The 27,172-nt window shown below is 43.5% G+C and overlaps 1 protein-coding gene across 3 annotated transcripts in view; it reads left to right on the forward strand.

The window, feature by feature from the left end:
* Nucleotides 1-25,285, forward strand: part of PHF12 (PHD finger protein 12) — a 38,055-nt gene extending 12,770 nt beyond the window's left edge. Inside the window, exons 3-15 of one of the 3 annotated variants that reach the window (XR_895865.2) lie at nt 6,815-6,887; nt 9,447-9,840; nt 11,154-11,274; nt 12,447-12,579; nt 14,459-14,623; nt 17,287-17,445; nt 18,049-18,844; nt 20,087-20,212; nt 20,897-21,040; nt 21,911-22,009; nt 22,852-22,934; nt 23,468-23,659; nt 24,012-24,154. Coding sequence is in view for 2 of the 3 variants with exons in the window: in XM_011359936.2 (XP_011358238.1) it covers nt 6,815-6,887; nt 9,447-9,840; nt 11,154-11,274; nt 12,447-12,579; nt 14,459-14,623; nt 17,287-17,445; nt 18,049-18,844; nt 20,087-20,212; nt 20,897-21,040; nt 21,911-22,009; nt 22,852-22,934; nt 23,521-23,659; nt 24,012-24,346 (2,767 nt within the window). In the remaining variant the exon portion in view is untranslated. Of the gene's footprint in view, nt 1-6,814; nt 6,888-9,446; nt 9,841-11,153; nt 11,275-12,446; nt 12,580-14,458; nt 14,624-17,286; nt 17,446-18,048; nt 18,845-20,086; nt 20,213-20,896; nt 21,041-21,910; nt 22,010-22,851; nt 22,935-23,467; nt 23,660-24,011 lie in introns of all 3 variants that reach the window. The other 2 variants (XM_011359936.2, XM_011359937.2) reach the window with 2 other exon arrangements.
* The last annotated feature ends 1,887 nt before the right edge of the window (nt 25,286-27,172 follow it).

A 27,172-nucleotide genomic window follows, 5' to 3' on the forward strand; every position in this document is an offset into this window, starting at 1 on the left:
GTGTTTGTATTAAATAGAATATTTTGTCGGCCCAGGAAGAAAAAACAGAGAGCGTTCTTTCTTAAATATTTTTTATCTCCTTGCTTCCTTTTGTCCTAAGACATAGACCAGAGCTTCTAACTTGGTTAAATGATATTTTCATGTCTCTCTGGCTGCCTTTGGCTCAAGTTTGAAAATGTCATTGTCACTTAGCCAGATGGACAATTGCATGCTATACATTTAACTTAACATTTTAAAGAACAAGTCTAGAGTCCAACACCATTTTTATCTGCATGTTGTGATGCAAAAAAATAGGTCTTTGAAATAAAACACAGTCTTTCTGCTTCCCTATCTTCCTCTTTCCCTCCATCTCTCTCCTCTCCCCTTTGTTCTTTTGTTCCCCTCCCCCTTCTCCCTTCCAGTTCCATATTGAAAAACTGCTTGTGCTGGTTAGATAATTAACACAGAACTATGGAGCAACAGGTCCCACTGGTGGGGCTAAATCTGAAGTAAATGTTAATGTCTTGCAGATTCACAAGTATTAATAGGCAAGGGAAATGAGTGAAGTTAGACTCAGGTCAGCCATACTGGTATATATGACTTGAAATAGATCCCCTTAATTAGAGAGCCAAGAACTATGACAACTACCAACGTCTTCCACTTGCAGTAGTGAGCTGCAGCCTCATTAGTGAATGAAAGAGGCATTCTAAATTAAAAGTGAACTCTGTCCTTTGGCTGTGAGCTGGCATCATCCTGCTCTGGGCTTTTAATATTTGACACGGAGAGGTCTGTCAGTATAGGCATTACAGTTAGCTGTTTTGTGGTTTTCTCTTTGATGACTCCCAGAATAGACCTACATAGACATCCTCATCAGCAACAGAGACAAGTCATTTGGATTTGTTTATGGAATTGTAGATGCTAGAGCCCTACAGAAGTTGGCTTTAGAAGTTTTAATATTGAAAAATTAATGTCCTTGACCAGCTTTCTAACTGGTTTGTGTACAGATGTTCCTTTTAACAGTTTATAGGTCCTCTCAGGCCTCACAGAGCCACACCAAACTCTGAGATGCAAATCCTTCAATTGTACAATCTCTGAATATTTAGAGCTCTATTGTTATGAACTATTTTATAGCTAACAATGTCTTTAAGATCAGGTAGTGGTTAAAATAAATAGCAAGTTGGAAAGCAGTGAACAGGCACTTTCTGGCCAGGAATTGCAGACCAAAGCTTCTTAACAAATGATCTGGAAGGAAACATCCACAGCAGTGAAGATGGGAAGATATTCTCCAGGATCTCTATCCTCACAGGGCACTCTCTACTCTGCTGTGGAGAAGAGTGCCTGTCTTGAAGCACTTGAGCCATATTCTTTTGAAGCTGGAAAATAGAGGCCCTTGGCCTGTTGGCTAAAGAGCTACCAGTTTTCCAAGGCAAACCAGCTCACATACCAAAGATAACTATTCGAGGACTCACCTTCCTTCCCAGGACTTGGACGGTTTCAGAAGGAATCTAAAGGTTCAAATACCATCGTGCATGAAATGTACTTAAACATCTATTCCCAGGAAAATGCCCCACTCCCAGAAAGTTCTATTATGAGGTAATTTTTCAAAATGCAGAAGTAATACCTGCTTCTAAAACTTGTTAACTTCACCATCTTTAAAAGATCACTGGCTGAATTATCATTTGCTGAATAGCTGTGATTATGGAAAGAGCAGGGAAAAGGCAAAGGTCACCTGGCACCTAATGACCAAGCTTCTGGTGCTGTTTACTGAGTTTGGCATCCATGAGCAACTGAGTCTTATTTAGATCTGTATGGCAAGAATCAGTTTGTAGTTGATTGTATGTGGTCTCATTGCCAACTGTCCTTTCCACATTGTCTCTAGCCTGTGATCCCTGAGAGCAAGAGCCATGTCTGAAATTTCACCATTTAGCATGTTGCCTAACATAAAAAAAGAGTGTCCAATAAATGCTTGAGTGAATAAATGATTATGGTCCTTTCTCCACAGAGGCTGTGTTTCTTGATGGAGTAGATCGTAACTTGTTTACTTTGTGTGGCACTGGTTAGTAAACAGTGGGAACTCAGTAAATATTGACTGATGTAGAAGGAAATGTCCCACCTCGAGGTTGAGGAAGACATCCAGATGGATATTCCACTGTGTTCCTCAGAAGTAAGAGAACTACCAAAGGTTCTTGAAAACAGCTTGGGCTCAAGATTTGAAAGGAAACTGATGTGGGTTCTAATTCTGCTACTTACTGCTCCATGGCTTTAGATAAATCAGTTTTCTCACCTGTACAATGGGAATAAGAATTAATTCTCAGAGCATGGTCTGAAAATCAAATAAGAGCATCTGTGAAAATACTTGTGAACTGTAATACACTATCTAGATGTAAGATGAGATTATCACTGCTATTTCTAAGCTTTAGTGATTAGGAAGCATATTGATGTCTTTACAAGCAACACTGGCTCATTGTGTTTTCATGGTTTTCACTACTGAACAGCGGAAACTCTGATAGAGTAATTTCAGCACTACTTGACTTTTAACTTTTAATGATTTCCTTTTGTAGAGAATGGCCCTCAGCACCCTGTCTTCATTGGTATATAGGGACGAGAGGGAGCTAGGACAGAGTATTGTTTTTCTTGACAAGCATATCATGATTTTAAAGACTGGCATGCGTGTACAGGCATATCTTGTCGTATTGCACTTCACAGATACTGTAGTTTTTACACATTGAAGGTAAGGCCCTCCAGCAGCAAAAAGATTACAACTCGCTCAAGGCTCAGATGATGGTTAGCATTTTTTAACAATAAAGTGTTTTTTAATTAAGGTATGTACTTTTTTTAGACAATGCTCTCACACACTTGATAGACTACAGTATAGGGTAAACATAATTTTGATATACACTGGGAAACCAAAAAATTCATGTGACTCACTTTATTGTGATATTTATTTTACTGTGGTGACCTGGAACTAAACTCACAATATCTCCAAGGTATGCCTGTAATTATTTCAAAGTCGCACACTAAACTTTTGGATACACCATTTTTTCGTGGGAAGGAGCTTTAAGATGGGCAGCTTAGGTGGAGAAGTCCTCAGGATGTGTACAGGAGCCCCTGAGACTGTAAAATCTTTCTCCCTGGAATCCTTTCCCTGTTGGCAGTATTTGATATGGAACAAAACTTTTCTGTTGGTAAAACAGCCTTTCCAAGCAAGAGCTACTTTCTTAGCTTGTTATCCAATCAGAGTCTGTCTTTCCTGGAGGCATTACGTGAATCTTTCTCCTTTTAAATTGAAAAACTGCCTTCTAAATAGCTAAAAAGGAATTGCTAGGAGCAAAGAGGAAATAGCTCATGACAAAGCTTTTTGATGGGTGATTCCTCTGTTCCAGCTCTGCCTGTGATGACCATTTTCTAGGAACATAGACCTTCCTTCCCTTTCCATCCCATCTTAGATATTACTGCCTTCTCTCAAGATACCACATTTTCACACTTATTTCAAGATGCGTGTTCTGTCTTTAAGAAAGCAGCAAAATCCCAACAAGGCCTTACTCTTAAATGTTCTGTGTTCATCCTGGAGACATACTTACACTTCCCAACACTACTCTAAAAACATACAGCCCTCCTCCTATACTTTGGGGCAGATATAAGGAGCCCGTGGCCATAATCTAGAATTCTGAAAAACATGTGTTCTTAAAGTTAGTATCTAAAGTGATCCTTTAGAAACCAACCAGGAGCTACTTTTGAGAGCCTCTTAATACAAATTTTAAGCATTTTTTCCTAGTGTTAAAGAGAAACAAGAAATCAAATTGTTTAAAGGAAATTTAAATGAGTAGAGTGGGGTAGTTGTGTATGAAGTTCAGGTTTGCAAGTATGGACTTTGGTGTCTTATTGTTTTGTGACTTAGAAAACATGAATAATTTTATGTGTGAATTAGCCACCAATCAAATGCCTGCCCAGTTGTATTGCTTTGCCTCATGACTTTGAAAGGGTTATATTCACCTCCTAGAAGCCCATTCTTTTAGTGTTCCCCAGTTCTTTAACACTTTATCGAGTACCTGCTGTGTGCCAGGCCTTATATACTGTGGAGGTACAAAGATAAGTGAGGCATGGAGAAGGGGATTTGGGTGCATACGTTTCAGTTCATACAGTGTGGCACAGAAGTGCTATAGGGAATAGAGAAGTCTTAAGGAATACACCAGGTGAAGGAGTGCAGAAAGGCTCAGTTTTTGTGGTTGTGGGTAGTGGCTCTAGAAAAAGCAGAGACAGAGTTGAGAAACAGTATGGACTGTGTAGGGAACCACCAGACTTATGAAGCTGGAAGAAGAGGTAGAGTTCTGGCCATAGGGGTCATCCTACCTACAGTACTAAAGAGCTTGAACATTATACTGTAATAGATGGGATGATATCGAAGGGTGTTTTAATTAGGAGGATGATATATACAGAATTGTGTTTTAAATAAATCCCTTTGCCAACAGGATTGGGAATAGATTGGGGAAAATATGAAGAGTAGCCATTCACATCTCGATAAAAGATCTAAGCCTGTACCACCTTGCCTCACCCTTCTCTGCTTTACATGTTTGGTTTAGGGTATCTTGGTACAAAGCCAGTGGGCAGATAAAAAGAAATGATGAAAAACAGAATCAGAAATGACAGCCTTTTCAGGGTTAATTTTAATATGACAGCTGCTGAAGCAGAGCAGAGTCTCTAGGCCTTTACAAATTATGTGCATGCATTTCATCAATATGGTTGTGGTCTTTGCAGAATTATATTGGAGAAAACAAGGGTAGACTTTGCAGGTGACATTCACCTATGGTCCTCCAGGGCTTGAAGACCTCTCTCCACAGGCCAGTGTGTGCCTCCAGTTTTCTGCTTCCTGATAAGGATCCTCCTGGGATTCCACCAAGGCAATGGGAAAGAAAAGGAAGCAATGACTTGTGAGGGCTTGGTCGGTTATCCTGACGTGCATGCTCAGGGCTCCTGGGAAGCATGGCAAAGTAGGAGCTAGGAAAATTTGCCAACCAAGTGCTGTTTTAGAAATGGCAAAGCAGCATAGCTTTAAGCCCTGGGACTTAATGGAGAATCTTTATATATTCAGCCCTCGAGTATTTTTTTAGTATTTTTTCCATATTTTTTGAAGAAAAATTTCCTCCTTACTATTCCTAGTAGGTGACTCCAGGAACCACATGTGGGAATTTCTTAAGCGTAAGTGTAGCTTTATTCTGTATAACACTGGTTTTCAAACTTTGGCGTTGAACAGAATCACCTGGAGAGTTTGCTGAATACAGTTGCTGAGCCCTACCCCCCAAAAATTTTTGATTCAGTAGTCCTGGAGTTGAAGTCTCAGAATTTGCACTTATAGTAAGTTTCCAGATGTTGCTAATGCTGCTGGTCTTAAGCCCACACTTTGAGAACAACTGCTGTATAGACATTATAAATGTGAACCTCCTAAGGATTTAATAGAGTCTCATATGGCTCCTGGTATAACTTTAATGGAAATCAGTGATCTGGAAAATCATTGATTTTTAAAAAAGAGGTTGCGCACACGGTAGTCACCCAGTAAGTCAATACTGAATCAAAATTAGAGTAAGGCCAGGCCTACACAGCTCTGATTTTGATTCAGTATTGACTTACTGAGTGACTACTGTGTGCACGACCTCTTTTTTATAAAGATACAAAGAAGAAAGAGATTTTATCCTCGTATTGATCCCTCTAATAAAAGAAAGAATTGTCATACAAGGGAAAGCATGAAAAGTGCCAAAAGAGAACTAAACCATGCAGCCAGGGATCTAGGATGTCTGAGTATTCAGGAAGAGCTGTGCTCAGTTATCTATTGTTGAGTAACAAACTACCCCAAAATATCATGGCTTAAAACAGACACTAATTATTATCTCTCGCAAGTCTGAGGGTGGACTGGGCTCAGCTTGGTGATTTTTCTGTTCAACATGTTGTTGTATGGAACTGCAGTCATTTGGAAGCTCAACTGAGCTGGCCTGGTCCAAAATGGTTCAGTCACATAGCAGTAGTGCTGGCTATTGGCAGAAGCTGTTACTTGAAGTGTCTAAGTCTCCTCTGTGTGGCCTCTCACAGCATGACAGCAGGGCTCTGAGATGGAACATTCCAAGCATGTAAAAATGGAATCTGCAGTCTCCTAAGACCCAACCATGGAAGTTACAACATTGTCACCCCTCGGCTACATTCTGTTGGTAAAAACCAGTCACAAGACAAGCTCAAGACAACAGAAAAGAAATGGACTGCCTCTAAATGGAAGGAGTAGCAAAGAATTTGCAATCATCTTTAATCTACCATAGTCTGATTGAAGCAGGCCTTACAGGACGAATAGGAATTTGACAGGCATGGCTTTCTAGGGGAAGAATGTTCTAAAGGAAAAAACAGCAAGCCTTCAGTTTGACTAGAGGGAAGGGCACCTGACAGAGGCTGTGTTATAGAAAGCCTTGAATAGCAGTTCAGGAACTTGAATTTACACCAACAGACTGAACAAGTGTAGAGGACCTATCAGTGCTTTTATTAGCATGGCGCAGAGTTTGGGAATGTCTCTCAGGGCTCCAAATTTGTTCTTTATATCTTTCCCTGTAAGCTCAGTGTTAACAGCTCTGGATTTGGCTTCTGTTTCTAAGATGTGAGAAGGGATGCTCACACTTTTAGGTTATTGTATATGATGCCAAGTAAGCATTTTTAATGATGAGAGAGCCCTAACAATACTTCAGGACTAGCCAAAGTAGGAATTGAGGGACATGCAGCTTTGTGTCAGACCTAGCTAGGCTTTTTCCTGCTGCTTCAAAAGGTTAGTTAACTTAGTAATGCCCTTGTCTTTTCTCCACAGTAACCCTCCACTGAGTGAAGAGATGTTGCCTCCTGGGGAGTGGATGTGTCACCGGTGCACTGTTCGTCGAAAGGTAATTTTCTGAAAGCTTTGCTGAGAATGCTGAGTATAGAGCACTGAAATTCTGGAGCTAAGATGGCCTGGCCCTGAAGGTATTTTCATCCCTTCTTGTCTCTTCCAGCCCTGGAATCACCCTCATTTTCCCCATGGTGACTGTTTGGAATCCAGTAGGGCCTAAAATCCAAACATGGGCTGCTGAAATGGGCAGAAGAGATGTGTTAATTTGCTGAGCCATGTTCATTCACTAGTGACAGGAGTAGTCTAATCTCCTTGTAGACCTCCTGATAAGTGGCCTGAATATGGCAGCTATATCCATGGCTAAAAGTAACTGAAGAAAAAGAAGGTTGCTTCTCCAGCTTGATGGAAAAAGGATTTCCCTCACCCTGAGGCAAATATGTTGCTGGTATCCAAAATATATGGCCAGATGTATGGGGGGAAAGACTTTGAACCCACTTGTACCCCAGGCTGCCTGATATCTCTAGCTCCCCTTCCCTCAGCTTTGATAATTTGATACTGGCTTTGAGAACATTGTTTTCTACTTTGAGAGTTTCTGTGGGGTGTAAAAACTAAATTCTTCCTTATCAAAAAAGGAAGTAGGTGTGTTTCCACCCAGATTATGAAAGAACCAATCCTCAGATTATAGGCTGTAGATTACAGTTTTTCTGCGAATTGTAACCATCCCCCTACACTAATTATACATCAAGCAACTTTCCTTTGTTGTGACATCACTTCTATTTTCCTGTGCCTGAACATGATGTCACAATGAATGATGACTTCCTTGGTTGCAGAAACAGGATGAGATGATTCAGAGATTGTGGTTTATGTGTGTAATAGTTTTCAGCCTTTAAGAAGAAGGTAAATAGTTAGGCAGACATTATTTTTCAGTGTATGTACAAGGGTTCCTATTAAAAAGCAAGCCAAGGCCAAGCCAACCACCTAATCGCAACTGTAGTTTAATTTCTCCTAAAGTCCGCAAAACAAGCTGTCCTCCAGCCTGTTCACATTCCAAGATCTCTTCCTGTGTATCAGATTAGAACAGGACCAGCTAGAGGCACCTGTCAGCCAGGAAGCCTTTCAGAAACTTGTCACTCAAAAGAATGGATGTGAAAGGATTAGAAATGGCTGAGGGAAAGCCAGGAAAAGAAGATGGAGAAGAGAAACATTATTTTAGTGCCCATCATATGCCAGGTATTTTACATATGGTATTTAATCCATATAACCATCTATGGGTGCTGATGGTTGTATCTCCATTTTAGAAAGGAAGAAGCTGAGGCTCATAAATGCAGAATAACTTTCCCAAGGACTCAAAGGAATTGACAGAGCCAAGATGTAAATGAAATTCTGTCTCACTCTAAAGCTGTATTACATCTTCACCAATTTTCTAGACACAGAGCTACTTGCTGTGGGGGTTATAGTATGCCTTTTTGTAACACAGTGTGGTTTTTCTGAAATGCCACTCTGACATGCTCTCAGATTTGCCTACCAGACAGAGCCAAATCTGCCTTTTCCACACCACCACCACCACCTCTTCTCCGCTTTGGCCTCCTATACTTACACTGAAGTGGATTGAAATGATACACCCTCCGAGCCTCATCAACTTCTGATGTTCAGGTCCTATTCTTAGTAGAGGCTAGATCTTCTCCCAACTCAGAGCCATGCCTTTCATATATGTGACCCTATTTATCTTCACCATATCCCTGAGAGAAGAAAAGTTTTACTAGTCCTAGTTTACAGATGAGAAAAATCCCTGTCCACTAGCTTGAGTTACACAAAATCACAGGGAATCAGTGGCAGAACTAGGATCACAGGTCTCCTGACTAGAGACCAGTGTTAAACTTTCATTTGACCATTCTGTTTGGAGTCCTAGAGGAAAATGTATTGTCAGTCATCCAGTCCTACTGAGTACACTTAATCTTTTTTCATTTTCCCACCATCCTATTCAAAGAAGTGTCACTTTCAGAGTTCTAGTTAAACCTGAAACATTTAAAGTCACCGCTCTTGGACACCATGATTGCTGAGTTGCTATCCTCCACTACCTTTTACCTTGTAGTGCGGTTACCTTCCGGGCCGGCACCCAATCTCCCTGGACAGGGAGCTCTGCTTGCCTATTTTACTTAATACCTTTGATTTTGCAGACTTTATTTTGAGCAAAATAAAACCATTCAGAAGGTCAGGATGCTCCAAGGCAAACTACAGTAATCTTGGTTCTCACTATATTATTCTCACTGTTCTCAGTTTCACTAAGTTTATTCTTGCTAATTGTGTTAATTTTTTATCCCTTTACCCTTCTACTGTGTATTATATAATGAGAGTAAATGATGTGTGATTTGTATAATTGTTTCTAACTTTCCGTGATTTTTGGTGAGTCCCTGCTGCAATAGTTTTGCCAGTTTAGTTCAGATGTAGTTTTGTCAACTTTAACAGGTCTCTGTTCCAAGTCTCTTGGTGGATGAGTCTGGATATGTTAGAGACTTTCATAATTTTGGTTAGTCGTCTAGCAGGACTTTGTAGCATCCATCTCTTTCTATTTTGTGGTACTTTATGTGATGGGCCCACCTGTTCATTTGCACAGAAGCGAGAGCAGAAAAAGGAGCTGGGCCATGTCAATGGACTGGTAGACAAATCCGGCAAACGGACTACATCCCCCAGCAGTGACACTGACTTGTTGGACAGATCAGCTAGCAAAACTGAACTCAAGGCCATTGCCCATGCCCGGATCCTGGAGAGGAGAGCCAGCCGGCCTGGCACGCCCACATCCAACGCCAGCACAGAAACCCCCACCTCTGAGCAGAATGACATCGATGAGGACATCATTGACGTGGACGAGGAGCCAGTGGCGGCAGAGCCAGACTATGTGCAGCCCCAGCTAAGGCGGCCCTTTGAGCTGCTGATTGCTGCCGCCATGGAGCGGAACCCTACCCAATTTCAGTTGCCCAATGAACTGACTTGTACCACTGCACTACCAGGTTAGCCAAACCATCTTATCCCCTCCCCTACCCTGACCTCCCCAAAGGATTATTGTCCAGCCAAAGGACATGCTGCCTATAGGGTCACTGTCCGTGTAGCCACCGTCCCAGGTTGTTGTTCTTAGTTCTTCCTGGAGAGATCTTTGAAGGTTTTAGCTTTTATAGTGCTTATTTAATTTTCTATTTTCCGCCATTCCCAGTATCACTTTTTTTTTTTTTTTTTTACAAAATAGGTAATACATTCACAAGGTTCAAATATCAAAAAATATTAAATCTTATAATAAAAATTTCTTTCCCACCCCTGTCTATTTGTCTAGTTTCCACCTTTCTACCCCTCACAGATAACCACTGTTTGATTCTCATGTATCTCCTTCTAGAATTTCTTTGTGCATATATATACAAATACAGATATATGCTCGTTATTTCCCCCTTCAATAGTGTACTTGATATACTGTTCTACATCTTACTTTTTTCACTTCACAATATGCTCTAGTGATCTTTCCATATTAGTATAGACATTCTTCCATTTTTCTTAATAGTTGCATAATGATCCATTATATAGATGTGCCATAATTTAATTTCCTGTTAATGTTTAATTTCCTGTTAACATATGAGTTGTTCGTAATCTTTTGTTTCTATAGATAGTGCTTCAGCATAATTTCGTAAATGCATCATTGTATACATGTGAGTGTATATCTTTAGGATAAATTTCTGATATTAAAATTGCTAGGTCAAAACTACGTATTTATAGTTTTTATAGAGATTACCAAATTACCATTCTTTTTTTTTTTTTTTTTTAATCAAGTCATGGCTTCTACTTGATACCATGAAGCTTCCAGATCTTATTTTCTTCCAGAGAAAGTGAAATTGGCAGGCTTAAGAAACCTACTGGTCTGTAGGATGCATACAGAATTAGCTTTTATGCTTTCTATTAAAATGCAGTGAACCTGTAGTCTTTTTCTAAGCCACTCCCACAGAATAGGCTTTTTGACCATTTGACATTTATATTCCTTAGATGCCAGTATCTACCTTAGGCTTCTGACCACTTTATGTTTGCAAAACATTTAGATGTGTTTCTTCACAGAACAAGTGACTTCTGATCATGGTTGTTCTGACTTATATCTTAGTCTCCCTTCTAATTCTTTTTCTCACTTGAAATCATCCCTATGGGCTTCAGAAAGAGATCCATATCTAGGCCATAGCACATGCTTGTACTGAGATCTTTTCCTTTCACTTAATATTGTTTCCATATCCCAGGGTAGGAACTCTGTACCCAGAGAAGGTTTACTACCATCAATCAATTTCTCTTCTAGGTTCTAGCAAAAGGAGAAGAAAGGAGGAAACCACGGGGAAAAACGTTAAGAAGACACAGCATGAGTTAGATCACAATGGCCTCGTTCCCTTACCAGTCAAAGTCTGCTTCACGTGTAATAGGTACTTATGTATTAAGGGGCTCTTCCTCATATTCAGCAAATGATGTTTTTTTCTTTCTTTTGTCACCTCTTCTAAACCATATATGTTAAATGTGGATAACCCCTATTCTGGTGGTATGAGAGCAGAGACTGAGTGACTAATTGACCAGAACCTTGAATGTCTTAATGATCCCTGAAGAATCATGGTACTAAAGTACTGTAAACTATGTACAGAGGCTAGAATGAGAGGAGTTGTATAGAAACCGAAGCATGAGATATTAAGACTAAGTAGCAGGAAGAACTCTGGCCAGCACAGACATAAGTCCTTTGAAACAGCAGATAATTTTTAGGTTAAAATAGTATAGTTATCTGTGGTAGCTAGTATGCATCACACTGGAGACTTCCAAAAGTCTCTAGTTTGCCCCAGTTGTAGTGTCCCTGGAACATTGATTTCCTTCAAATAGGATCTCCTCAGTGACAGAAACCAGATGCTTCAATTACTGAAGATGGACTTGTTGCTTGGATGTGTTAGAAGGGGAAAAAGTTATGAAAAAGAAATGTTCCACAGCAAAAGCTATAGAGAACCTAGAGAGTAGAGCAGGAGAACTGAGTCAGGCCCAAACTGTGGCTCCAGTGCATCTTGAGGACTCAAGGAATATATCATAGTGACAAATAGTAATTCTCATTTGCTTAAGCTCCCTCTCTTGAACTATGCTTGCATGAATACATTGCAAAATCATTTTCCTAGTGCAACTTTCTTTAGTTGTCACTTTTTCTGAATGCTTCATACTGAAGAAAAATTTCTTGCTGTAGTAGAATACCAGAAAGGTTGCTAGTGATTTTTTTTAAATGAGGTAGTTGCTTTCTTTTAAGGAGTAGAAAGATCAGTAGAGTTGGCTGTCTTTCTCCAGTGGGAACTGAGCATTGATCATTCATACTCTAACAGCCACTTTAGCTATACTCCAAGTAAACAGTCCCTTCCTTACAAGACACAGTCCTCTTAGAAGACAGAATAATGGAGAGCCTGGTGGTGGCCCCAACTTCATCCATCTTCCTAATCGTGAATGTAACTGAATCACTGGAGGAAGATGTGATAAAAGGTTAGGATTAAGGGAGAGAGGCTGTTCCACAGTGCAGAGTTGGTTTGAAGTCTCCCATCTTGGCACAGTAATGGCTTACATCTCTTTTTTGCAGGAGTTGCCGCGTGGCCCCTCTCATCCAGTGTGACTATTGCCCCCTTCTGTTCCACATGGACTGCCTCGAGCCACCACTCACTGCCATGCCCCTGGGCAGATGGATGTGTCCAAATCACATCGAACATGTGGTGGTAAGCACAGCAGTGTCCCTTCAGTTCTCTACAGGGACAGCTGGGGCATGGACTGATTCAGTAGAAAGCATAATAAGGTCAGCTTTATACCCGAGTTCACTATAATCTCTCAGATGTGCGTTTCTGCAGACCATCCTACTCAATTATAGTTATTTCGACATGCCTCACCTGTGCATTTTGCTTTTTCTTACAATGCCTTGCTTTAGCTGTACAGGCAGACTTAACCCTCTAACACTTGGTTGTTTGTGAATAATTTCTTCCACAGTGAATTAAGCAGTTGATGTTACAGCCCTAAATGGGGGTGTATTAGATCCAACCTTATGGAAATAAATGCTCTCATGGTAGTTGCTTCCATATTTTCCTGCCTTTTATTTTTAGAGGGGACAAACTAAGAAAATTCTAAAATATTTTATTCTTGTGTATCAGGAATTAGCACTAGCAATTAACTGCCCAGTAACTTCAGAGAATTGACATGAATATAATGGTTTTCAGACAGTCAGCCATTTACTGAACACATAATCTGTCCTAGCACCAAATAAGGTTCTTCGCCTTCTCTTACTTGACTTATTTACAACCACCTTGTCATGACGCATAATAGGTATTGAATAATAACTTATTTAATGAATGGTATGAGGGCATTGTCTCCCAGGAGTCTTTGGTACATTTTTCAGACTGTTTCCCAGGGTTAGAAACAAAACTATAGTTTACTGTCTCCAAAGGAGGTTTAAGATATTTCCTTATAGGCACTTAGAATAGTCACTCACAAGATTGAATGGGAGAGGGCTTCAGGGGGAGCAGCTCCCTCATAAGAGTAGCCTTTCCAAATTAAAAAGGTTATTGCTTAAAACATCGTCTGTCAAATGGTGATAACCATGGAATGAGTCTTGGGCCTCAGTATGACAGTGTGCTCCCCACCTCATACTGAGAGAACCTCAATTACAGATAGAGTTGTACACATGGAAAAAAGAGTTGCTTTGCCCTCCTGATTTGACTAATGCTGCTCAGAAAAGTTTATCTAGGAGGAGCCTTTTCTCTGAGGCTCAATGTGAGTATGTCATTTTGCCTTCTGCTAAACCAGAAAAAAGAACCCTGAGCAGTCTGCCCAAATACTAATCTTAAAGAGCACTTTTCCAGCAAATGAGAAATTATTAATTGGGTAATATTTTATTAGCTACTCATGGGGTTTTCCTCATTCACTAATTAGGCAGCTGTCACAGATATTTTCTTTCGAATTAAAGTAGTGACCAGATATAGAAGAGAAAATGTGGCATCGTTTCTGTATGCTGCTCTGCAAACTTTTCTTTCTCCATTTGGCCTCTGAAAGCAGTCCAAGGTTTTCTGCCTCTTATAGAACAAGACTGTGATACCTAGATGGATTTACTAATGTTCCCTAGTACCGTAGAGGAGGAATGGGGCAGGACACACAGGATTCTGGTGCTGATTTCAGCTGCCAGCCAGACTCCTATATAGGAAACAGTCCTACTTCCTGTGGGAGCGTCTCTTGCTAGGAATGGAGTCTAGATCTCTTTAGGACCACGGCCTACATCTCTTCGGAAACCTGTGCTGTTGGGGTACTCTGACAAAGGGTGGTCTGAGTTGGACAGGAGACTGTCAGAGGCTGAATTTGGAAGGGTACATTTTGACTAATTCCCTATTTCCTGTCCCCCTCAAGCCTCTCTAGGAAGTAGGAACATAACAGGTTTCCCTTGCTGAACTGGGCAAGGGCTGGGGGAGAAAGTCTTATGCATATTCTCAGCCCTCTGACAGGAGTGTTGACATACCAACTCCTGACAGAAGGAACCCATTTGGTCCATTTAACCATTTGGTAAGGGGATGCCTTTTGAGGTTCACCACAGGAGTGTATCTACTTTGTCCCTAGCTGAACCAGAAGAATATGACACTGAGTAATCGGTGCCAGGTGTTTGACCGCTTCCAGGACACCATTTCACAGCACGTTGTCAAAGTGGACTTCTTGAACCGAATCCACAAGAAGCACCCTCCTAACCGCCGTGTGCTCCAGTCGGTCAAAAGAAGAAGCTTGAAGGTGAGTCACAACCTAGCGCCGACTGGATGGTCTTCTCTGATTGCCTTCATGGAAATGACAGGGTCCTGGGTGTCTCAGCAAGTAATGAATATGACTGTGTTTTAATACTTAGAGGTAGGTGGTAAGGATTATGAAGGCCAAACCCTAAAGGAAGGCTTCAAACTTCAGGTCTCTAGTTTTTCTGAGAATAAATGCCTTTTAGACCCTCTTACCAAATTTAGATGTGCTCTGCTATTACTGCCCCCCTCACCTGGCACTCATGCCTCTGTTCCTGTTAGATGGCCCCTTTCCCAGAGCTGTCTGGTGAGGGGAAAGTGGCAGTAATTAAGCAAAGGGCAATGTGGAAAGTAAGAAACTGTCTCAGCTGAGGAACTTAAGGGGAAAATGTCTAAAAAAGAATTAAATCTATTTTCCTAGGCTGCTGTTAATATATCACCAATACTCCAAATTGTGGTATTGCTATAGTAATACCTAACATTTGTAATGTACTTGACAGTTGCTAGTGTGTCCACAAAGATTGACAGAAAAATTTTCCTTATTGAAAATAATTTGGTGGTATGGAGGCTATTTCTTATAAACCATTCAATCCCCTCATTTATTTAACTTAGCCCAACACTGTATACCTATATATAAACTGGATTTTTCTCTTTTGAAATAATCCCACAAACTACCTTATGTGCCAGTAGAAACTAGCAATTCTCAAATATGGCCACTTGGTGGCAACCACACTTTAAAATCACACCACTCCCATCACTTCCAGTGGGTGTTAGCGCCAGCAAGATGTTAACTGTTTGAAAATTGGGTCACAGACTCTTAACTGTGTAAATATTTATACTTCAATGGAAACACCAATTTTCCAAGATTAAGGTGTTTTCAGTTGAGGTTAGGGTATATTAGAGGTGATGTGCCTCATTCCTTAGTTAAGCAGATCTAAAAGATATCTAGACTGTGTAATTCACCCTGTAGATTTGGAAGAGAGCCTGTCTGCTGAAGTGAACAGGCCAGAAAGCCTTGATAAAATCCTGTCATTTTATGATGCTCCCTCTCATTTTTAAATGTTTTCTTGTTATTGAGAAAAATCCAAAGGCACGAGTCACCTGAAAAGCATTTTGTACTTGGACAATTTGAAAGTGAAATGAGGACTGTGGTACCACAAGACAGTAGTAGAGAACTGCTCCAGTTTTGTCTTGGAATGTTGACCTTTGTCTTTGACGTATAGCAGTGCAGGCAAAATAAGCTAAGAACTTTACATGTTTCTTGGGGATTCCTCTTCCCGTTACCCCTTCACTCTTCCCTAGGGGGCAAACTTAGATTAGCCTGCCACTCCATTTCTCCCCTCCCAGTTTTCATGGAACCAGATAAGCTCATGGTACCAGCCACCACTGTTAATGGTGATGACTCTTAATTCCATATTCCTTGCCTTTCTCCTTATATCCAGATGCATATCTGCCTGCCCATCCCACAAACACCTCAGTCTCAACCTGCCCGAGACCAAAAGTCTTCTGCCTCCAAATCTGCTCTTCCTCTTGTATTTCCTGTTTCAGCAAATGACAGTGATCTCTACCCAATCCCTCAAGCCAAAATTCTGGGAACCATTTTCAGCTCTTCTTCTCTTATCCTCCCTAAGGATTTGGTCACCAAATCTGTTGGTTCTCCAAATATTTTCCAAATCTACCAGGTGCTTTCATATCTCTGCCTTATGTGCTACTCTCCTACTCTATTTTCCCTTGGTCTCCCTGGAAGATTCTTCTCAACTTCTAAGTCTCGGCTCAAATACTGCCTTCCTGTAAAATCTCTCCTAATCCCAGGCTCCTGTCCCCTAGCTAGAAAGAAGCACTCTTATCTGTGGTGTTTTTTTATAGCTCCTTAGACATGCCTTTATTCTAGGATCCATTACATTGTATTGTAATGTTTCTCTGTTTATCTCCCCTACTAGACTGTGAGCTCCTTGAGGGCAGGGTTTAAATTTTTTCATCTTTGGATCTCTAGGACTTGGCACAGTGCCCAGACTCAAGAGGTGGTCAATAAATGTTGGTCGAATGTATGAATGATTCTTTGCTTGTGTGGCTCTTTCATTTTTACATGGTGTGTTTCAGAGTGTGTCTTCTGTCTTTGTGCAACAAAGAGGTCTTCAGTTGTTTCATGAATCACGAATGAATGGTTGAAGAAAACTGACATCGAGTGAGTGCTTATCATGAGCCAGGCCTCATGCTGAGCATTTCTGTCATGAATGTGACCTCATTTAACTTTTTGTCTCTCAGATATTGTCTCATTCACCTCCCAAACTTGACCCTAAGTAATAAGAGCCTAGGGTACCACTCTAAAGCCCTGTTCAGTGTTAGTCTTCCATTTTTCAGGCCAAAGCAAAAGGTAGTATGCAGTGGTTTCTGGATTCTTTAGGCCTTAGAACTTAATGAAGAAAAGTGGGGTGTGTGCCTGCTGTTTCCAGTTCTGTGCCTTCTTAGGCTACTGTGTATATGTGTCAAGAGTCAAAGAGATGGTGGCACAGAGGAGTTGAAGCCTCCTGAGTCTCCTTGTCCCCAGAATGAATGATGGTCCTTTGGGCATCAGCACCACGGACAGAAGACCGTGGCTAGAGTAGAATCAACTGGAAATGTTGGCACTATCTGCCTCTCCTTCCACCTTCTGTCTATCCTAAACAGGTTCCCGATGCTATAAAATCTCAGTACCAGTTTCCACCCCCACTCATTGCACCCGCGGCCATTCGGGATGGGGAGCTGATCTGCAATGGGATCCCTGAGGAATCACAGATGCACCTTTTGAACTCTGAGCACTTAGCCACCCAGGCAGAGCAGCAAGAGGTGAGTGAAGACAGGGCTGGGATTCCAAATCTAATCTTCTATTATCTCACTGCAGCTATTGGAAATAGCTGTCATTCCTGTCCCGCCTTCTGCAACCCCACCTGCCCCCACCTTCACCCTCCAATAGTTGAATATTTCAGGGAGAACCTCTGGATCAGATCCTGAGGCAAGTAAGAGAACTACAGAGTCAACTAGTCTGCCTTCTCTCCATCAGTTCCCCAATGCTCTGTGAGACAGGCAAAAGTGTCTTATAGAAACTGCTTGGTAGACCCATAGAAAGACTAGGTGATAGCGCTGGACACACAGCAGGTGCTTAGGGTACTTGCTAAATATTGGTCACAAGGTGAGCCGTAGGGACAGAGCCAGAATGAGAATCCCAAGCTCTGCTAACCAGGGCATTGTCTGCTGAGTGTACCAACGAGTCTTGCTTGGGAATGGAAGTAGAATCCTGTCAAGAGTCAAGCACACCCTCTTTGGGCATTCACGATGGGACCTTGGAAACAGTGTTTATCAACTCTGCTGTAGCCCTGGCTACTGTGGCAGGAAGGACCAGCGCCTCCCAGGCCTCTTACCCTCCTCTCCTCTCCTCTCCTTCCATTGCAGTGGCTCTGTAGTGTTGTTGCGCTCCAGTGCAGCATATTGAAACATTTATCTGCTAAGCAGATGCCTTCGCATTGGGACTCTGAACAGACAGAGAAGGCTGATATTAAGCCTGTTATTGTGACTGACAGCTCAATCACCACCTCCCTGCAAACAGCTGACAAGGCACCTACTCCTTCCCACTATCCCTTGTCCTGCCCCTCAGGGATTAGCACCCAGAATTCCCTGAGCTGCTCTCCACCCCACCAACTCCCAGCCCTAGAGGACATCAGCTGCAGTTCTTGTGCGGAAAAATCCAAGAAAGCCCCCTGTGGGACTGCCAACGGGCCAGTGAACACAGAGGTGAAAGTCAATGGCCCACACCTCTACAGCAGCCCCACTGATTCCACGGACCCCCGGCGACTTCCAGGCGCCAACACCCCCCTACCGGGCCTCTCACACCGGCAAGGCTGGCCCCGGCCCCTCACGCCACCAGCAGCTGGGGGGCTTCAGAACCACACCGTCGGCATCATTGTGAAGACAGAGAATGCCACTGGCCCCAGCTCTTGCCCCCAGAGGAATTTGGTTCCTGTCCCAAGCCTGCCCCCTTCCATTCCCAGCTCTTGTGCCAGCATCGAGAACACCAGCACTTTGCAAAGAAAGACTGTCCAATCACAGATAGGACCTCCGTTGACAGATTCAAGGCCACTGGGCTCACCCCCAAATGCCACCCGGGTGCTCACTCCCCCCCAAGCAGCAGGAGACGGTATCTTGGCCACAGGAGCCAACCAACGATTCTGCTCACCAGCGCCATCATCAGGTAAGTGCTGCCCAGCCCAAGGGTGATTCAAAGTAATTCTGTATTTTTGGCAAAAAAGACTTAAGCTTCAAACAAAAAAAAAACCACACTTATATCTGAATATTTCAGAGGACTTTGATCCTCTGTATTTTTTGCCTTCTCCCCATTTCTGCAATAGAAGAGAAAGCACATGTTAACTTGTCCCCATTTTATAGGTATGACTGCTTAGGCTCTGAAAGCTTACATAATTTCGTTAAGGTGATCTACCAAGTCAGTGGCAGGATTGAAACTACAGCTTGGGTCTCCCGACTCTACCCTCCACATCTTCTAGGCCTAGTCTTCTACCTGTTCCATCGCCCTAGAGAAGACAGCATGTGCTCTGGAACCACCAGTCAGCCTGAGGTTCTGGGTGATGGCTTCACTGTTTTCATGAGCCACACCAGAGAATAGATAGATCCACACTTGATTCAGATTCACAGAGCCAGGGCATTTCCATGTCTGCGAAAGAAGGGTAGAAAGCAGCACTGCCTCCAGAGTAGCTGCAGAGTCAGATGCCCAGAGAGGTGGTTCTGATCCAAAAGCTTGCCGTTGGGCCACATTCCAAAAGGCAATCCCTTATGTCCATACTTGTCCTAGTGTGGACCTGCTTCTCAGCTATCTCCAGTCAGCACTCAGGACCTTGTGGTTGCTGACCCGGGCATCTGAACTGGGTCAGATGCTAGAATCCCCTGTGGTCTCCTGTGTGAACTGAAGCTCTCCTCACTAGTCAGCTGGGAGTCTTGGTAACCAGGTGACTGTGACTTCTCTGCATGAGAGGCCCCTGGTCTTAAGATGGTCCCTCTTCTCAGGCTTTTTTCCTTTGTTTCTTTTTTAATACCAACCTGGAAAGATTTTGCACCCTGTGAGTCAAACTTCAGTGGGCAGGAATTATAGGGGCAGGCACCACTTATGTGAATGAGTAGAGGCAGCAGGGAAGTAGTCATGGCCCAGAGAATGAAGATACCTCACCTCGTTCCCCAGAGCAGTGAATGTCACTGGTTCTCAGTGCTCTGGAGACTCCTGCGTGCCCGGGTGCATTGTCGTTCCATCTCCCCTTCCTCACCACACGTTTTTAGCTCTAGGAGTTCCAGAGCCTATGGGGTGAGAATCAAGAAGGGAACATCACCTTGGGTCCGAAATCCAGACCTGTCTCAGCAGTGGGGGATTGGACCGGTGGGTTTCCCTCAGGCGACGTAAGTAACAGTCTTCCTGCTCCGTCCCCAGATGGCAAGGTCAGCCCCGGCACGTTATCCATAGGAAGCGCTTTAACCGTACCCTCTTTCCCAGCCAACTCTACTGCCATGGTGGACCTCACCAACTCACTTCGAGCATTTATGGATGTCAATGGAGGTGAGTGAGCGAGCTGCTGCTCTACCACCAGCTGCTGTGGTGAAAATGCTGTTCCTATGCAGCATTCAGCTCATTTTTAAAAGGGACAGAAGGGATGCCTGATCTCAGGGCTGGGGAGATGGGTAGGGGAGTGGGGTAGGAAAATAAAAGTCCCTTCGCCTTTGTCTGCCTTATGCATGTACACAAACAAAGATGGAGGGAGAGAGTAGGTCCAAGATAACCAATGAGAAGAAAATCACTTTAGACAGATCACCTGGGCTTGCAGAACAAAACCAGGAGGAGTCTCCCTCCAAAGTCAAGGAGAACCAGGGCAGATCTTGATCTCTGTGAACAGAGGGTGGGTAGAAATCCAAGCCCCGATATTAGACATTCAGGCCCTCCCCCACACAGAAGCAAGTAGTTTATCTTGCCCTCCTTTCTAGGACCACTTTACCTACAGTCCAGCTACCCAACTCAACTGCAGGAGGCATGTGCAGAGGCTGCATTGGGGCATGTTTCTCACTGCAAATAGCTAATGAGATACGCAGCTCCAGATCCTTATACCACTTTGTAGTTTGTGGTGTTTGAGAAAAAGGACTTGGCTGGATTTTTAAAATGCTGAACCATTCGCTCTATGACCTTCACCTACTTCCATATTCCATTACCTCCTCAGCTGCTTTTTAAATCTTTCTTTTTGGTTAATAGAAATCGAGATAAATATGCTGGACGAGAAGCTGATCAAGTTTCTGGCCTTGCAGAGAATACATCAGCTTTTCCCCTCCCGGGTCCAAACTTCACCGGGCAGTGTCGGGGCACATCCGCTGGCTTCTGGAGGGCACCACACAGAAGGTGCGCGTGCACACCTGCCACCACACTGCACCGTCAGATCTCCCCTCGGTGTGAATGGCCATCTACCCTCCATGGAGAATCTCAACTTTCAATATCTCAGTCTTCCATGTGTGCCTTTAATGGGCTTAATAAAGTACCATGGTTTCTTTCCTCAGAAAACAAAAACAAAATGGTATCCACAGCTTTCAGCTCAGACTCAGTGAAGTCTGCTATAACTTTCTTTCATACACATCCACTTTAAGCCGCAGAAACAGCCATGAGCGCCTTTGGGTATATGTGGTGTGCTTTCTGCTCAGTTGCTTTCAAATATTCAAGTTAGACGCATTTCCAAAAGGTGAGAAATAGAATAACAGTTGGGCCAGCCTACTGGAAATTCTTCCCAAGAGGTTAACTCTTCTTAGGATGTCCCTTTGAGCATTAGCAGTAAAGAATGTGGTTCCCAGACCAGTAGCATCAGCATCAGAGAACTTGTTAGAAATGCAGAGCTCGGGCCCCACAGACCTACAGGATCAGAGTCTGCATTTTAACAAGATTTCTAGGCAATTCATGTGCACCTTAAAGTTTAAGAAACTGGTCTGTGCCTTCTTTTTTGTATGGCCTCCCTATAGTATCATCTGGTATATCCCTAACAAACAAGCAGCCCAGAAGCTTAAGGCACTGTCATCCTTGAATTCTATGACTGTCATCTAAGCTGGTCCCTCCCCGTGTTGGAAATGCTGTGGGTGGGAAGAGAGAGCCTCACCCTGAAGCCCAGTGTCAGATGTGAGTTGGAAAAGACTTCTTCATCCAGTGGGATTATTTTCTTCAGACCATGAGCCACAGGTCTGGGTTCTGAGTTTCTGAATTATCCTTTCCTTGTTTGTCTTGTAGTGCAAAGAAAGGAAGTACAGGCCCGAGCTGTGTTCTACCCTCTCTTAGGGTTGGGAGGAGCTGTGAACATGTGTTATCGAACCCTCTACATTGGGACAGGTGAGCCAGCTGGGAGAGGTACTGAGTCTGTTCAACCCTAAAGACTGAAATCCTTACCTTCAGAGGCTAGAAAGGGGTGAAGGAAGCCCTCTCCAAGGCTGCTTGGTTTAACCCAGCAGATGTCCCAACCAGAGGGACTAAGAAAGGAGACTGTCAGCTGCTTGTCTTCCCTTTTGCTTTGTGCCCAGTGTGGCATCAGGAAGGGCGAAAGTCAACTCTGACTGCTGCTCAGTAAAGCATTTTAAACACTGTAGGAAATACCCAAGGAGAGAGCAAATGCTTTGTCTCTGGAGGCCTTTGAAAAAGTGATGGGACTCACACATACCTGACCTTTAGTTAGCCCTTTATCTTGTACAGGAGGACAGATTAGCCCTTAGCCTAGACATTTCACTTTCTTTCAGATGATATGATTTATAGATCTTGCACCCCATGTTGTGCTCTCATGGAAATATCCCGTTCTCTTCAGTAACTTACTATTCCTCTCCGGGCAGCAGCCACATGTTTTAAAGGATCAGCTGGCAGGACAGCTGTTCTTTAGCGGGAGATTGAGAAAGACATCAGCTTTACTTGAAAAATACAAGGAGGCCTTTTGAGCCAAGCTTCTCTTGCTCGGGCCTGCTTCCACTTCTGGAAGTGTACTTTTCCTTCTAATAAAACTTTTCTACTGTTAAAAAAGAAAAGAAAGAAAAATACAAGGAGAGGGCCCTGAGCCTACCTGCCCCTGGAGATCTCTCCTAATGTCTGCCCAGAAGCTAATACCCTGCCCCCTCACGTCCCCCACACACACACCTTACAATCTGTTCTCTGCTTGCCTTTTCCTCTACTCCTGCCACTTCTTGAAGGAGCTGACATGGACGTGTGCCTTACAAACTATGGTCACTGTAACTACGTGTCCGGGAAACATGCCTGCATATTCTATGATGAGGTAAGGAGTAAGGATGGGGTGAGAAGGAGCTCTCCCAATCTGAGGCTTCTCCCAGGCACTGGGTTTTTGTTCAGCGGCTCCAGGATGAGGGGAAGGAGATAACAGGTCCTCTGCTTTTCTTCTCTCCCTGTCATCCTGGGAATAGTGTGTTGGGGTGAAAAGGGCATTCTACCATGATTCCCTGCTCCCTAAGAACAGGGCTACCATTTCCTTGAGGTGGATCACGGGCTCAGCAGGGCAAGCCCACTCTAAAGCAGGGAAGGGGACCAGCATAGAAAGAAGCTAAGCTCTCTGGGTGCGGTCCTGAGTTCCATCTTCTCATGTGCCAGTGATTTCAACAGGAGCCAGTGCTGAGAAGGCAGAGTAAAGGAGCGGTGGGAGAGCAGGGGTGGGGGCTCTAGGAAGGAAGGCTTCCCTGAGGAGGTGAGTCTTGACCCCCAGTGGAAAGGGATAGGGAAAGAGGCATGACTGGGGAAGAAAGAGCTCCCCAGGTAGAGCAGCACAGTCTTCTCCATTGTCCCCTCTCCCCTTAGCCCCAGGCCCCACGCAGCAGACCACACATCTTATCTTCCCTCCTCCTCCTCAGAATACCAAACATTATGAGCTGTTAAACTACAGTGAGCATGGGACAACGGTGGACAATGTGCTGTATTCATGTGACTTCTCTGAGAAGACCCCGCCAACCCCCCCAAGCAGTATTGTTGCCAAAGTGCAGAGTGTCATCAGTAAGTTGGAGCAGAGGCCTGTGGCCACAAAGCCTGGCATTTTTGGACACATTCTTTAAGGCCCTGGTCAGAGTGGTTCTGGCTTGCTGCCAGTGGTGTGCTGTCTCATGCCTTCTCGGTCCCCTTGGCCCAGTTGTTGTTCATGGACCCAACGAAGGCCATGGATAAACAAGTGCTATGCACCCACTTATGTGTACACACCTATTTGGGGACTTCAGACTCCACTAGTCCTTTCTGAGCATGCGCCACCCCAGTCATGCAGCAGTTAAAATGGGGGTCCAACTCTAGCAAATAGCCCAGATGGATGGGCTGCTCATTGTTCCTTTCCAGTGACCACCCCCTTTTTTCCCAGGGCGCCGCCGGCACCAGAAACAGGATGAAGAGCCAAGTGAGGAGGCAGCCGTGATGAGCTCCCAGGCCCAGGGGCCACAGCGGAGACCCTGCAACTGCAAAGCCAGCAGCTCAAGCTTGATTGGGGGCAGTGGGGCCGGCTGGGAAGGCACAGCCTTACTGCACCATGGCAGCTACATCAAGCTGGGGTGCTTGCAGTTTGTCTTCAGCATCACTGAGTTTGCGACCAAACAGCCCAAAGGCGATGCCAGCCTGCTGCAGGATGGGGTCTTGGCCGAGAAGCTCTCTCTCAAGCCCCACCAGGGTCCTGTACTGCGCTCCAACTCCGTTCCCTAGGACTGGCGGCTACCCCGTCACTGGCGTGTCCATCCAACCCAAGACTCCTGCAATGCAAAAATGTATACAAACCAAGCCCGGGTTTTTTCTATACTCCACCAGAAACCCTTCAACTACAATCTTTGCATGAAATGAAGAAAACCTTTTGACTGTTTTTTTTTTTTTTTTTAATCCTTTTTCTTTTCTCAAGTTCTAGGGGGCATTTGCACATATATTTGTACTCAACATTTCATGGGAAAGCGGCAGACCCGAGCTGAGGAACAGCGTGGGCAGGGAGGGGGAAGGCCAATGGTCTGGACACTTCCTCCAATACAAAACCATTCCCTACCCACCTCCTGCTCTCTCCCCCTCGCCCGCCGTTGTAAAATAATCAGAAACTTGTTCTATTTTGTGGCAGTGACAATAGTTTTATATTAAAAGAAAAAATACAGTTTTCATACAGCAAAATCTATACAATATCATTGTTTTATTTAATATAAAGATCGCTACCCACCTTCCTTCCATGATTCCCAACCTCCAAGTTATTTTCCCTTTCTGCAGCGGTTGCACTACAGGTAGCTACTGTGTATTATGGACAAATGAGAAATGAATTCTTTTTCTGGCTGTCCATCTATTTTATTTCAAATAAGGAAAAGTGTATTTGGCTTTTGTGTAAATACATCTAGTGATGACATTTTTTCAATGTTTTTAAAAACTGTGTACAGTACTACATGTGGTAGAGCGTTTTCTTCAAATTGTCTATTGTAGCAAAGACGTTTTTGTCGTAAACCTGTTTTGTCTTCTTTTTTTGTTCTCTTGCCACTTCTCTTCCTCCCACCCCGGCTCCCTCTTCTCCCACCCCCACAACTAGTACCAATGTACATAGTAATTGTAATGTTTTAGACTTTACAGAAACTTTCCTGTATTCTGTATATAAAAAAACAAAAATACTTCAAATTATGTTTTCTGCCTGTCTGTCCTACCTGTCATCACCCTTGGAGGAGACCCTCTCCAAGATCCTGGTCTTCCAGTCTCATTGAATAAGTATCATTCCCCTAAGGGAAGTTGGGAGAGGGGTGGTGGTGGTGAAAAGTGAGCTTAAGGTGAGTGGTGGGGAATGGAACAGTAGGACTGCATCTGCTAAGGAGGACCATTCTATGGCTTTGTGGGTGACTTGAGGGAGTTTCGAAGGCTTGATTATTTGACATGATCAGATTCTGCAAGATTCCAAGTATGCAGGTCCCTTGGAATCTTGCAGAATCTGATCATGTCAAATGTTCTAAAACCTAGACATTAAAACAAGCTGGCCTGATACCTCTGCATTCTGGTCTAGAAGCTTTAACCTACCTAAGAGTTGGGGTTGCCTTTGGTTCCAGTTGTTTGCTATTCTGAAAAAATATTTTATTCATCTTTTCTGAGAGAAGTCATAACACCTGGTTTTGTCCTAAGTTAGCCTTAGCTGGGCATAGAGCAATTCACTTATTGACCCTATTCTATGCCTGGTCCTTGCTAGGTCTTGAGTTTTGGTCTAGGGCATTTGGCCCCTTTCTCTTAGATCTTAGAATCTAGTGTGGAGTAATTTGTTGATTCATCTTTGGGGTATATCATGAAGAAAAATGAGAAATCCCATCTCTAGACCCAGCTATACCCTAAGTTATGTGACTTGCAATCACCACTTCTCTACAACTGCAGTTCCTCAAAAGATGAGTCTAGTGCATTACCTTAATCCTAAGGCCTTGAGAACTCTCTTACTAAACCAAATTCCATCCTTTCCTCCTCACAACCCTTACATGAGAAACATCCAGGAAGTTTTTTTCTGTGGACAGTCTCTGACTACTCAGCTAGAGAGCACTTGTGTGTCTATCCCAGCAGTGTTCAAGTAGGTGGTATACCTATTGGCCTGTCAGAATTTTGCCCTGGGGATGGAGGGGACATCCATTTAGCATTCCATCCCCACCTCATCCCACAGCATCCACAATTGAACCCTGAATCCACAGTGCAACTTAATAGAAAACTTCCCCTAGAATCTGAGGTCTAACCCAGGCTTTCACCTACCCATCTAGTTCTGTCCCTGACCTGATGGGCCTCTTGAACTCCCTAAGGGCAGAAACATGCGTGTTGTTCAGCTCCAAATTTCCAAGGCTAACCACACTGCTGGGTGCACCGTAAGTGCCAAACAATGGATACTAAATTGTACTGGATTTCTCAGGCAAGTCACCTGGCCAAGAATACCCTTACCCATGCCTCCCTAGCCATCCTCACCCATCTCACCATTGTCACTTCTGTTGATTGAAGGAGCTTCTTTACCCATTTCTTCCACCTGTGAGAAACGTTACAGAGATAAATTTCCTCTTGGAGGTCAGCTAAATGTTACACTCATTTCTTCCTCCTTCCCTTCAGAAATGGAGGAGGTGGGGGGCAGAGGCAAGGAGATACAGACAACTAATAAGTAAATCCTGACAGCCCTTAACTGATGAACACACCGCATCACCTCTCTTGGCCTCTATTGGAAGAACGGGGAAGAATTCTAGAAGCCGAAAGCAGGATTTGAGGATAGGAATGATAGGACTTACGGAGGAGACAAGGCATCCAGGGCCGAGTTTACTCTGACACAAAAGCCCTCATGTACATACATTTCTCCAGAAGGGAAGGACTCTGCTACATATACATAGAGGGCTCGTACACACCCTGTTAGCGCTCCTGCAAGTCCTCAGCTATAGGGCATCACACAAAGGGCAGTTACATACAATGTTCATTCAAGCACACACATTGGTAGAGACCAGATGCATACACACACCGAGAAATGACATGAATACAAACATGTAAAAGTTGCTCACACAGGCACAC

Source organism: Pteropus vampyrus, unplaced genomic scaffold (assembly GCF_000151845.1).
Source record: "Pteropus vampyrus isolate Shadow unplaced genomic scaffold, Pvam_2.0 Scaffold50, whole genome shotgun sequence".
Lineage (NCBI taxonomy): Eukaryota > Metazoa > Chordata > Mammalia > Chiroptera > Pteropodidae > Pteropus > Pteropus vampyrus.